Raw genomic sequence first — 13214 nt, forward strand, 5'->3', positions numbered from 1 at the left:
CAGCCTCCTGAGTAGCTGGGACTACAGGCACGCACCACCATGCCCAGCTAATTTTTTTGTAGTTTTAGTAGAGACAGGGTTTCACTATGTTGACCAGGATGGTCTCGATCTCTTGACCTCGTGATCCACCCGCCTCGGCCTCCCAAAGTGCTAGGATTACAGGCTTGAGCCACCGTGCCCGGCCTGGATGCAAACTCTTTAGAGCTGGCCCCAAACCAGGAGCTCCCGGGGCTGAGACAGATGCAGACCCGCCCTCCTGCACTTCCTACCATCCCCTGGCCCCCACCATGCAACAGAAGTCCGGGCCAGCCATGCCTCCCCCTCCAGCGGGGCCCCCACAGGCTCCACAGTGACCTGATGTCCCTGTGTGGGTGGCTGGCCCCATAACCAGCACCTACCACATCCCACACACATGGGGTCTCTCACAGCGGCCCCTGCCCAAGGACAGATGGACTGACCCACAGGCATCCATCAGTGGTGCTGAAGAAGCCGTGAGGTGGGAAGGGCCTTGTCCAGGGTGTCTGATCACACAGGAGACGCATAGCTCCCACTGGCACCCTGCACACAAGGGAAAGGTATCAAAACACGCTCACCACAGCCTCAGTTTTATTATCAGCAGTTCATATTCAGGTACAGATTCCTACGAAGTTTGCCTCACTGGCAAAGAGGAGGGAGAGGGCAGGGCTGGCTGAGATGGGGCCACCAGAGCCATGGCCTCCAGCTGGGCAAGTGGGGGTCTGAGAGCCCCTGGTGCACATGGAGCCTCCCGGCACACACAGTATTGTCCCCAACACACAGGACACCTGGTACACTCAAGGCCACTGAGTCTGCCAGTGAGTCTGCACTTCTGTTATCAGAGTGGGTTTCTCTCAGGTCTTCTTGGTGCCCGATTCCAAACGTGGCTGTCTCTTCTGCAGGGGCGGCTCTGCTTGTCAAGAATCCAAGCACACCTGTGCTCTATGGCCACAGGAGAGGAGGGGCCGCTGTTAAACACCAGCCTACTCCTATTGTTGGATCAGAACAAAAACCCACTGGCCAAAAGCACATGAGGGGTAAGAGTCACCCTGCTGCCTCATCCGACATGGTATGTGTGCACCTGTGTGTGTGTGCAGCTGTGCACATGTGTAGTACACCTATGCATGTACGTGTGCACACACCTGTGCATGTGTCGGTGTGCACGTATGTGCCTTGTGTGTGCGTGCTTGCGCACGTGCAGGAGTGTATGGGTGTGCTGTGTGTGTGGCTGTGTACATGTGCAGGAGTGGGCTCAGATGTATCCACATGTTCATGGTATGTCTGGGCCAGCCCTAGACCTGGTGTCAGACTCTGCTGCTCCCCACTGGCATAAAGGCAGACCTGAGCTGGGCGTGGGGACACAGACGGATAACACACAAACCACAGGGCCCTGAGCTTCGATGCTGGCCACGCCACAGGCAGTGCAGTGCAGTATGGCCAAGGAAGGTTTCCCGTCCAAACTGTCCCCAAGGCGGGGCCTCCCAGGAGCCCACTGGGCACGCCCAGAAGTGGGGTTAGCTCTGCAGTGTGAATTCGTGGGTGCTGGTCTCCCAGTGGGAGGGGTCCTTGTCCAGCATGCTACGCTCAGTGAAGGTCACATGGCCATCCGCATCTACCAGGATGATGGTGTTGGTTCTGAAAGAGAGCAGGGGCCCTGGTTCACCTGGTGTCCCTCAGCCCTGTCCTGCCTGTCACAGCCACAGCTAAGGCAAGAATCCAGGCAGGTAGAGGCAGGACCCCCATGCCTGGAGGCTGTGCCAGGTCACAGAGGAGCAGCAGCCTCAGCTTGGGGACGAGGAAGGACCATCAGGGGCGTGTGGGCTCCCAGTTGGCTCCGCAGGCCCACACTTGCTGAGTCCTACCACCTCCACTGGGAACCAGCCCACCCCGCCCTGCTCTCTCGTGTAGCATGAGCCACAGCACAGAGCAGCCTGTGAGCTGACCACACACCTCCCCTTCAGAGGCCCAGCTTCCAAGACACTCAGCCACAACTGGCTCTTTCAAGAGGCCAAGCTGTTGGCCACCTGGGGCTGAGGCCTCCTCTGGAAGACCCCCTCCGTGCCATCTCTCCCACTGCCCAGGCCATGCTGGCCAGTCTGAAGCAAACGCTGAGCACACTGTCCTCTCCTCTAACCCTCTCTGGCTTTGCAGATGGAGGGTGGCACTGGATCCCCCAGCAGCCCCAGCACAGGCTGGTTCCCAGGGCAGATGTACACTCAGTGTCCCCCGTGGGGTGGGACCCAGCAGTCATGTGGCCTGCCAGGGAGCAGACTTGGCACCTGCGTTCCCCTCCCACATAGGAAGATGAGACATGACAGAGGAGGGGCTGAAGGAAATGACACCCTGCACCTGCCAAGGGGCCAGCCAGCCCCAGGTGAGAAAGGCTGGCCAGCAGCCACCACCCAGGGGTACAGTCGGCAGGCCTAGTACCATGGTGCCAAGGCATTTTCCTGCAGGGATCCACCAATGTGCAGGTAGCCCTGAGGCGATCCTGGCCCCGCATGGCTGTGTACTGGCTCTGCAAGCCTGGCCTGTGGCGCCCTGGGAACCTGTGGCATCTGCGTACCCCTGCAGTGATGTCCGTTCAGGGCGGAAGCTCTGGATCCACTCAGGCGGGGAAGGAGCCTGGCCCTGACTATGGAGCATGGGGGTACCGGGCCTTTGCCGGCCCTCTGCCCTGGGAGGTGGGACGTGGACAGGAGGTGGCGCCCCCACGGTGCCGCAATACCTGGTGCCGTAGCCAGGGCAGCGCACACACACAGCCGAGTACTTGCTCAGTATGGGCTGCACGTACTCCCGGCCCTGGTCCTCGATGGCCGGGTCCGGCAGCTGCCTGCAGGATGGAGGGAAGTGTCGGCCATTAGTCCCTCAGTGGCCTGTGCACAGCCAGGTCTAGCCCCATCCCACCTGCTGGCCTAAATGGCTCTAGGGAGTGGCCAGGGGGGACTGCAAGGGTTGTTTTTCTTCTCTTTTCTTTTTGTTTTTCTTTTCTTTCCTTTTTTTGAGACAGAGTTTCGCTCTTGTCACCCAGGCTAGAATGCAATGGCTCGATCTCAGCTCACTACAACCTCCACCTCCTAGGTTCAAGTGATTCTCCTGCCTCAGCCTCCCAAGTAGCTGGGATTACAGGTGTGCACCACCAAGCCCATCTAATTTTGTATTTTTAGTAGAGACAGGGTTTCACCATGTTGGTCAGGCTGGTCTTGACCTCCTGACCTCAGGTAACCCACCCACCTAGGCCTCCCAAACTGCTAAGATTACAAGCATGAGTCACTGTGCCTGGCCTGTTTCCTGTTTCTAATCAAGGCGGAAAATCTCCATCTACCCTTAACTTAACGACTCAATTGCAGAGCTTCAGCCCTAGATGGCACACAGGCTCCCTGCCTGCCCTGAGACCGTGACAGAAGTCCACTCAAGCCAGCCATTGTGGCCAGCATCGGGGCTCCAGCCGTCAGTGAGGGCAGCCAGGGCCGGTCCTGGGCCTGCCCCATGTGGCACAGTGATAGGGGACTGTGTGCACGTACACCTGGGAGGGGCTGCCGGGCACACCCATGGGGCTCTTCCAATGAGGCAACTATGCTGAGGCTGAAGGATGAGGCCTCAGATCAGCAGCACAGAGGAGAGGGAGGAAGCAGGGGGCAGAAAGGGGCCCCCGGGGGAGAAGTGGGAGACAGGCCATGGGGGCTCCTCTGAGAGGGGTGAGCTGGACAGAGTGACAGCAGATACTGGGTCACCTGGGCAGGACTGTGGCCTAACCTGGGTGGGGAGGGAGGGATATGTGGGGCATCTCACCCAGCGGGAGAAAGGCTGGCTCGGGAGGCACTAGGACCCCCAGCTGGGGCAACCAGGACCCCAGTGCCCTGCCTCTGAGGGGCCTTGAGGCCTAAGGGCAACAAAGTGGGTGGGGGCTCCCTACTCCCAGGCAGTTCCCGGGACTGCAAGTCCCTGCCCAGCACTTAGCCCAGGGTCGCTGAGGACAGACCACATGCAGGAAGCCCTATCAATCCTGAGAGTGCTGATCCTGGCCACTTGTTTCCATGATTTGTCTCTTCCCCCGGGGTTTGTTGAGTGTCTAGAATCTTCTGGAACTTCCCGCTAGCCCTCGGCATGCAGAGGGAAGCATCCATCTGCTCTTGCCCATGTGCGTGCATCAAGCCTCTGGGTGCACTGAACCTCCCCTGGGCGCACTGAACCTCCCCTGGGTGCACTGAACCTCCCCGGGCCTGGGCCTGGGCCCATCTCCTGTCATCAGAAGTCCCTGCTGAAAACCTCAGCTCGCCTAAGGGAACAGGCAGGGAGGACAGCACGTCCATCAGCTTCCCTGCAGCTGGGTACCCAGCCTGGGCACCTCCACGGGCCTCCTGGGGCAGCAGAGCCTGCCTTTCCCTGCCCAGTGGTGGGAGGACATGGGGGCTCACGCCAGAGGGACCCGCCCACTCACGCCTCTTCGTTGTTGAGCACATCCAGGAGGTCAGCGATGAGCACGTCCTTGGGCAGCGCCTGGCTCCGCTCCACAGCCTCCAGGAAGAGCTGTTTCCCAAAGCACAGCTTCCTCCAGGGTGTCTCCAGCAGCGCGTTGCTCAGTCCATAGGTCCCTGTGGGGAGCAGTCAGCTGGCCATAGAGAAGCCCTGCTGTGCCATGTCAGGGCCAATTGCCACCTGCCACCTGTCTAACATGGGGTATGGCTGGGGACCATGAAATCAGGCCAGACCGAGGCCAAGCCGCTCCCATGCTCCAGCACCTTCCCTATGTTCATTCCTGACTTGACAGCATGGCAAGGAGTGGCGAACTCAACAGTGTGTGGAAGGGGCATCCACAGGAGACCACAAGGCACAGATACCCAGCAGCCTGAATGGATGGATGAATAAGAAATGAGTAACCTGAGATCTCACAGGCAAAGGGGGCAGCCAAGAGGGAACCTCTTCACCTCACGCCAGGTTGGGGGGCCACCTGAGAAGGTCAAGAGTGGGAGAATTAGCCACCAGAGGCCAGAAGGCACCCACCACCATCACGTCCCTATGTGGGGAACCCCCAAGAGTGCCACATAGGGGGCACGGATGCGGGCAGGGCCTCAGTCGAGCAAGGACCACCTCTGCATACCAGCCAGGCCCTGGCTAGGAGAGCCAGGGGTCTCAGTGCACGGAGTCTGATCTGTAGCTTCTCAGAACAAGCTGCCCAGAGTGGTGGCAGAAGGCATGGCCAACAGGAAGAGGGTTTCTCATGTCACAAAAAGTGAAGGGCAGGGACTTTCACCTCAGAGGCTCTTCTCCAGAGGCCAGGGCAGCAGGGGACAGCTTGATGGGAGCCATGCATCCCAAATGACGTGACAGGGACACCGAGACACCACCTCTTTCCCGTCAGACTTCCAGGAGAAGATCTTGGCCAAGGCATTTCCCAGGAAGATAGCCTGGGATCTGCTGGAGCCCCCAGAGCCAAGCCGCTAGCCCCAGGTGTCACAGTGCTTTTTTTTTTTTTTTTTTTTTTTTTGCGATGCAGTCTCATTCTGTCACCCAGGCTGGAGTGCAGTGGCGCGATCTTGGCTCACTGCAACTTCTGCCTCCTGTGTTCAAGCAATTCTGCTGCCTCAGCCTCCCAAGTAGCTGGGATTACATGCATGCGCCACCATGCCTGGCTAATTTTTGTATTTTTAATAGAGATGGGGTTTCACGTAACATGCTGGCCAGGCTGGTCTCAAACTCCTGACCTCGTGATGCATCTGCCTCGGCCTCCCAAAGTACTGGGATTACAGGTGTGAGCCACCACACCCGGCCTGCTTTTTCCATCAGGAACAACATGGAAGACCATTCAACTGCATAGCCATGGGCAAAGAATGGAGCTGGACTCTACCTCACGCCATACATAAAAGTTGACTCAGGCCAGGAGAGGTGGCTCACTCCTATAATCCCAGCACATTGGGAGGCCAGGGCAGGAGGATCACTGGATCCCAGGAGTTCAAGACCAATCTGGGCAAAATAGTAAGACCCTATCTCTACAAAACACTAACAATTAGCTGAACATGGTGGCACACATCTGCAGTCACAGCTACTTGGGAGGGAGGATCTCTTAAGTCCAGGAGGTTGAGGCTGCAGTGAGACATGATTGCACCACTGCACTCCAGCCTGGGTGACAGAGCCAGACCCTGTCTCAAAAAAAAAAAAAAGTTAAATCAAACCGAAGACTTAAGTGAAAGAGCGAAAACTATAAAACTCTGAGAAGAAAGTATAGGGCGAAAGCTTTATGACCTTAGATTAGGCAATGGTTTCTTAGATAAGAAACTGAAGGCATGAGCAACAAAAGAAAAAAAGAAAAACATGTGACTTCAAAATGGAAAACTTTGTGCTTTAAATAAGAGGCTTTTAGCTAGAACCAATTATGAGGCACTCCTATAACTCAAAAAGACAACCCAAGTTGAATACTCATTTCTCCAAATAAGATACACAAATGGCTCAACATCACAGCCATCAGAGAAACGCAAATCAGAACCACAGGGCCATACCACTTCCCACCCAGTGTGGCGGCTATCATCAAAACACAAACAACAGTAGTTGCTAGCGAGGATTCGGAGAAACTGCACCCCTCATACACTGCTGGTGGGAATGCATAACGCTTCGGCTGCTTTGGGAAACAGTTTGGAAATTCCTCAAAAGGTTAAACAGGGATACCATACGACTTAACAACTCCATCCCTAGGTATTCACACGAGAGCCATAAAAACATATGACCAGGCCGGGCGCGGTGGCTCAAGCCTGTAATCCCAGCACTGTGGGAGGCCGAGGCGGGTGGATCATGAGGTCAAGAGATCGAGACCATCCTGGTCAACATGGTGAAACCCCATCTCTACTAAAAAACTACAAAAAATTAGCTGGGCATGGTGGTGCGTGCCTGTAATCCCAGCTGCTCAGGAGGCTGAGGCAGGAGAATTGCCTGAACCCGGGAGGCGGAGGTTGCGGTGAGCCGAGATCGCGCCATTGCACTCCAGCCTGGGTAACAAGAGCAAAACTCCGTCTCAAAAAAAAAAAAAAAAAAAAAAAAAAAAAAAAAAAAAAGCAAACTGGAAATTATTAAATTTTTATAATGAAAAAAAAAGAAGTTTATGGAAAGAGGGAAAAGGAAAAAAAAAAAAAAAAAAAATATGACCATGCAGCAGCACTATTCACAACAGCCAAAAGGCGAAAACAACTCCAGTGTCCCTTAGTGGATGAAGGGAAGAAACGGAAGGTACCTACTGGCTCGGGGTTCAGGGTAGCCGGCTCGGCAACTCCCTCAGTTCCTACGGCTACAAGAAAAACCACACTCTTGATAAATTCCCTCGCAATAGTAGTGATCACACACATTATCAGACCCTCCTAACTCTGACTGACAGCCCAGACCACTACAACCCTGACCAGACAGAGGACCAGACTTCAAACACTCTTTTCTGAAAAGCAACTACAGACCTTAAGACGGTTTCAGCAGTTCATAAAGGCTGCACTCCAACCGTGTCCTAGAGCTCACCTTCTGATGGAAAGAGCCAGATTCCACCTCATTTTGATGCTAAAATCCTCAAACTGCCCTTCCCCTCCTCAGAGAGCACCTCAGTCCATGCCCGAGACTCTCTCTTCCGGGTTTACAAACTGATACGGTGAATAAAGCTCTCTATTATTTAGCCATGCTGGTGGGCTTTTGGATGACAACACTAAGTGAAAACAGTCAGTCCCCTAAACTACATATTATAAGAGTCCCTTTATACAAAGTGTCCAGAATAGGCAAATCCATAGATAGAAAGCAGATTAAAGGTTTCAGGGGCTAAAGAGACGGAATGGGGAGTGGCTGCTGACGGGTATGGCTCTCTTTGGGGATCAAGAAAAGGTCCTGGAATTAGGTAGTGATGATGGTTGCTCAACTCTGAATGAACCGAAACCTACTGAATGATACATTGTAAATGGGTGAACTGTGCTGCTAGTCAGTCATATCTCAATAAAGCTGTTATTAAAAAAAAGGCAATGTGGACCAGGTGGGGCAGGATCAGGGGTGAGACAGGATGTAGTCAGAAATAATTTCTCCAAAACCACTGAGCAGAAAATAAGCATCTCCAACCACTGAGATCTCAGCCTCTGAGAACCAAGGGTGTCACAGGGATGGTTACAGCGGCTGCCCCAGAGGCCTCTGGGCCAGTGTTCAGAATGAGGGGATGGGAGGGAGTCTCTGACTTTGCCCCTTTTAGTTTCCGGTTTTCTCCTGGGCAGTCACAGGCTCAGGGTGGCCCCAGTCACAGACCTACCTTGCCGCACATTCCAACCCCAGGACCCTGACTCACAGGGAGGCCCTGGGGCAGGTGGAACAGCAGGAGCCGGCTGAGACAGCCAGAACAATCCTTTGGAAGCTCAGGACCTTCTGGGGCCATGTTCCTGCCTTGCTGGTAGCGTCTGTGTCTGTGCCACTGCCCAGTTGTTAGGAACTCAGCTGAGCCACCCACAGTTGTATCGAAGGCAGGGAGGGGAAGGCCAGCGTCACCGAGGGTGGCTGAAGGACGAGCTCCAGGTGGAGGAGAGGGCACCAGCTGGTATGCAGAGGGGCAGTGGGTAGGACGCACTGGAATCCACCCTCCAGGCCAGGCAGATGCCACCTCTGAGGATCCCAAGTAGCCCAGGTGTCCAGGCCTGGGCACCACCCCAGCAAATGGGGTGCTGGGCCCATCTGTGGACCAGACATCACTGGGCAGACGTGAGAAGCTGTCATGATGAGCCGGCCAGCACCATCAGCCCCCCAGGACGCAGGTGGGGTGGGGCCACTCAGCTGTCCCGAGGACTGCTTACCACCTCCCTCAGGCACCTCCAGGGACACTTGGGGCTTCAGGCCCACCATATGCACCCAGTGGGAAGGTGTGCACCTGTGACCTGCAACCTCACTTGGTGATTTGCGCCAAATGCAAAAGGAAGTCTGTGTGACGCAGGCACAGAGCTGCAGAGGAGCGCCCCCTCACAGAGGGATGTGGGTGGCACCAAGGGCACTGATACTCTCCCCAGGTGCTGGAACACCCTGTGTGGGCCAGCAGCTTGGGGAGAGGACCAGAGTGGGCATCTAAGGCACACAGTTCCACGATGCCACCAGCGAGGAGTGTCTGCGGGCAGCAGGTGTGGGAGTGAGCACGCCGTAGGCTCTGGAGCCCGGGCTCTGGTCCCTACAGCTTTGCGCACCCAGGGCAAATGCCATTTCCCAGGAGTGCTGCTTTGTGCTGGCATCAGACCTGGGACAAGATGCAGACCTCCCTTCCACAACATGGCTGCAGAGGGGGGCAGTGTGACACATTCTGTCCAGGTTGGGGCACCGGCAGAGGAAGCTTCCAGGAAATCGCAGCACCCGAGGAGGGGGGAGAGAAAGGGCACCTAGCAGAAGGCACAGCCTGGGCAATGGCATAGAGCCAGGGCTGGAGGGCCCAGACATGGAGTATGACCTGGCACAGGGGAGCTCAAGGCCCTGAGGACAGGGACTGGGGAGCAGACCAGGGACCGGGTGCAAGAGACGTGTGTCTGTGCAGGGCTGCAGTGGGGTGTGTATGTGTACGTCAGGGAGCAAGAACCCCGGGTGGTGACGGCCCCAGAGGTGCTGAGAAGGGACGGGCACAGGGCATACTGGGATGGCGCAGGGGGTGAGACTGGGGGTGGGCTGCAGGGCTATGGTGGGAAGCCCAGAACAGGGGCGCATCTCACTCAGCAGGAAAGCCCCATGGGGGGGGAGTGCAGACTGAGGTCCCTACAGACCACAAGGCACATAAGTCGTCCCAGGAGAGTAATATGACAAAGGCCTGGTCTCTAAAAAGCACAGGGGTGACCTCTGCATAGAACAACCGCCACCTCATCAGGCTCCCAGGGCAGGCTCACCTGGAGTCAAAACGATGGGATCAGGCTCTCCTCGGTTCCCATAGTAGCAAATGACATCTCCCTTTGCTGTGCTGCAGACCAAGGGGAGAGAGTGTCAGCCTGTAGCCATAGGGCGTCCTGCCCCTGACACTGCCTGACGATCTCACAGCCCTGATCCTGGAGGTTGGTGATGCACACAGTAGCCCACTGTGGCCAGGCCAGGGGCTTGCAGGACCCAGCCCCTCGGGCACATGGCAGGCAGGGTCATAGAGGCCCTAGCTCTCGTCCGGCAACACGGGTATGTTTCCAGCTCACCTCAGGGCCCACCAGCCAGGGAGGCAAAGCATCTAAAAGGCCCTCCTACCTTGCCGAATGCCCGACGGCATAGATACACAGAGGCTGCCCATCCCTGTGGGCACCTGCAGGGCTGAGCCCCATCCCCACTTCCCCAGTCCCTCCATCAGCACCCCTACCACAGCTCATCTCTGAGCGTTTCTAGACAGGTGGCCCCAGGGAGATGAAGGCTTCCAAAGAAAGCGCCCAAGACCACCTCTTCCTACTCTCATTTGCTAAGTGTACACTTGAAAATAGTTCGGGACAGTTGAGCTGGGCATAGTGGCTCACGCCTATAATCCCAGCTACTCTGGAGGCTGAGGAGAGAGGGCTGCTTGAGGTCAGGAGTTTGAAACCAGATTGAGCAACACCTCATCTCTTTCAGCAAGACCTCATCTCTATGAAATAAATAATTTAAAAAAAGAAAATAGTTAAAAATGCTCCCCAGCTGAAAATATTCCAATCCTTAATACCACAGTAAGTCTTCCAGAACGTGGAATGCCTTTTTTGCAAAGTGAAGAGAGTCTCTTTGTGGCCTGTGAGATGCCTTCCCAGGCCGGATGCTGGGCATGGAGCCCTGGGCCTTCAAGATGAACAGATACAGAGGAAGAGCCGTGCGTGGTGCCTTCCTCCCAGAAGTGCTGTCCACCAGGTGGGACCTGCCCTCTCCCAACCTGCCAGTAGGCTTCAGGAGCCCCAGTCTACGTTCACATTTCATTCCAGTATTTTCTCACCATGGCCTTTGGCAACTTTCCCAAGATGCTTGGTTTATAATTTCAGAGACTATTTGCAGGCAGAAAGCTCCTCTGGGCTGTCTCTGTAAGGACCTATAGAACTGGATGCTTATGTCAGGGCTGCCAGCACAGGCCAGGCGAAGGGCGGGCCTCACCGGGGATAGCTGTGGCCGAGATAAGCCTCTCTCTCTTCCAGGCCTTGGCCTCCTCACTGGCACCCACCTGCAGGGCTGCTCACTGACCTCTGATGCCCCCCGCCCTCCAGCCTCGGCCCTGGCACCAGCTTCTGCCTGACCTATGGTAGCTCTCCTGGCCATGGCCCGTATCCTCAGGCAAGGTGCAGGAGGCTGGCCCTCACTCTATAGCCTTTGGAGCCGGGCAAGTTGCACAGGCTCTGAGCAGCCCAAGCCCCCACCCCCCGACCACAGGAGCCCATGCACCTGCTCAAGCATGGCACCCTTGGCACCCCACCGGCACACAGCTGCTAAGCGCCGAGTCCTGCTGGTGTCACAGCCACAGATCCACTGTCCTGAGGCTGAGTCAGACCCACATGGAACTGCTGACTGGACACAGTGGTTCCTGAGCATGGGGGCATGCAGAGAGCACAGGGGCTCTGCCTCCTGGAATCACAAAGGCATGGACAGGAAGAAGGGCTCCGGGCAGCAAGTGGCCTGCGCCAGCCCTCAGCCCTCCACCTAGGGGATGCTGCAAATCTCTCAGCCTCCACAGCAAGTGCGCAGACCCATGTGGTGCAGGGCTGGGCAAACCACACATAAGGGATGCTCAAGGAACAGCAGGCCCGGAGCTCAGGAGCCAGGAAAGAGGCCCACGGACCTGCCCTTGTGGAAGGAGGCAGTTTCAGGGCCTGCCACGGTGTGCCGACAGCTTCCTGTTTGCCTGTTCTGGCAGAAGGCACCAGACTAACCGCATTAGCCAAGTTTTGGGGTACTGGAGTGGGGGGGAGGGCAGAAGGGAGGAATGCTCGCTTCACGGAAGGGCAAAACACACAAAATCTCTGCAGTTCCTGTGGCCACATCTCCAACGGGAGCTTCCCTGGGAGCACAGCATCCCAGCCACTCCAGGCCAGGCTGCCAGGGGCTGCTCTGCACACCCTGCCCATTGGAGGGGGACACCCAGCCAGGGCCACTCTATGCAGCTGCCCTTCACAGCCTCGGCTTTCTCCAGGGAGCCAGCAGCCCTCACGCCATCACAGGAAGCCTTGGGCTTCACCCCCAAGTCCCCAAGTTGGTACATCTGTAACAGGCTCTATCCTAGGAATGTCTGCCAAGTCACCAGGAACAATATCCCTGGAGAGGCTGCCACGGCCCAGTAGAACCCAGCTTCCTGATGAGCCTGAGGTCTGCCCCAGAGGCAGTGCTGGGCAGGGCCGCCATCCCCCTCTCGCAGACCCACCTCAGGTCGGCGGCTATGAGGTTGAAGCCATTGTACAGATGGCCCTCCACAGAGACCTTCTTCAGGTAGGACAAGCTGTCCACATCAGTGGTCAGAAAGTGGGTGACAAGTTCACCTGTGGGCAGGGGACAGATGCTGTGTCCAAGGCTGCAGGGATGTGCTCTTCTCCTAGGAACACTGATGTGGGGCCCCCTGGGGAGGATGCAGGAAGATGAGGGTCCCACTGGAGCCCTGGCCTGTCATGACTGACACAAGAGTCAGCCACACCTCATCAGCCTGGCTGCCACTCAGGTCGGCACTGAAAACTGCCCATTTTATTAAAAATATCTTTCCCCACTATGTCTTCCGGTGGAAAACCAGCATGAAGTAAACACCCTTCAGTGACACAGCAGTCAGGAGTGACACATAGTGAGGGCGACAGAGGAGAGTGCTCCCTGAGAGGAGTAACAGTGTTGTGTGGGTCAGGTGGGAGTGGGCTCCTGGCTGTGACGCCAGAGGGCCAGGGCATGGGAAATGGGAACGCTCCCCTCCTCACTCTTCCTGTCTCTGCCACACACCTCTGCAGCACACCTCAGTGGCAGCAGTGGTATGCCTGAGGAAGCCCCCCACCTGCCACAGGGCCCAGCTGTCCCCCTTCTTGTCCCTACCCTTACCTGGGCCCTTCCCTGCCATACTTTGGTACCGCCCACTCCGTAACCTGGCCCTGCCCCATGGTACCTCAGCCCTGCCCCATTCCATACCCACACACCTTGTCACTTCTTACCCTAGCCCTCCCACACCGCCCCACCATATATTGGCCAGTCCTGTAGTCCCTTGGCCCCACCCTATCTCACCTCGGGCCCCACCCCGCCCCACCCTGTCTCACCTCGGGCCCCGCCCC

General features: G+C 56.7%; 1 protein-coding gene across 1 annotated transcript in view; it reads right to left on the reverse strand.

Annotated features, from left to right (window-relative positions):
• Positions 1 to 586: 586 nt before the first annotated feature.
• The window catches only part of TANGO2 (transport and golgi organization 2 homolog), a 44334-nt gene continuing 31706 nt past the window's right edge, over positions 587 to 13214 (reverse strand). The window contains exons 4-8 of the mRNA XM_037732633.1: positions 12335 to 12557; positions 9876 to 9946; positions 4457 to 4610; positions 2744 to 2848; positions 587 to 1650 (exon numbers count right to left, since the gene is read on the reverse strand). Coding sequence (XP_037588561.1) covers positions 1530 to 1650; positions 2744 to 2848; positions 4457 to 4610; positions 9876 to 9946; positions 12335 to 12557 — 674 coding nt within the window. The 3' untranslated portion in view covers positions 587 to 1529. The remainder of the gene's footprint in view (positions 1651 to 2743; positions 2849 to 4456; positions 4611 to 9875; positions 9947 to 12334; positions 12558 to 13214) is intronic.

This window comes from Cebus imitator, unplaced genomic scaffold (assembly GCF_001604975.1).
Source record: "Cebus imitator isolate Cc_AM_T3 unplaced genomic scaffold, Cebus_imitator-1.0 Scaffold461, whole genome shotgun sequence".
Lineage (NCBI taxonomy): Eukaryota > Metazoa > Chordata > Mammalia > Primates > Cebidae > Cebus > Cebus imitator.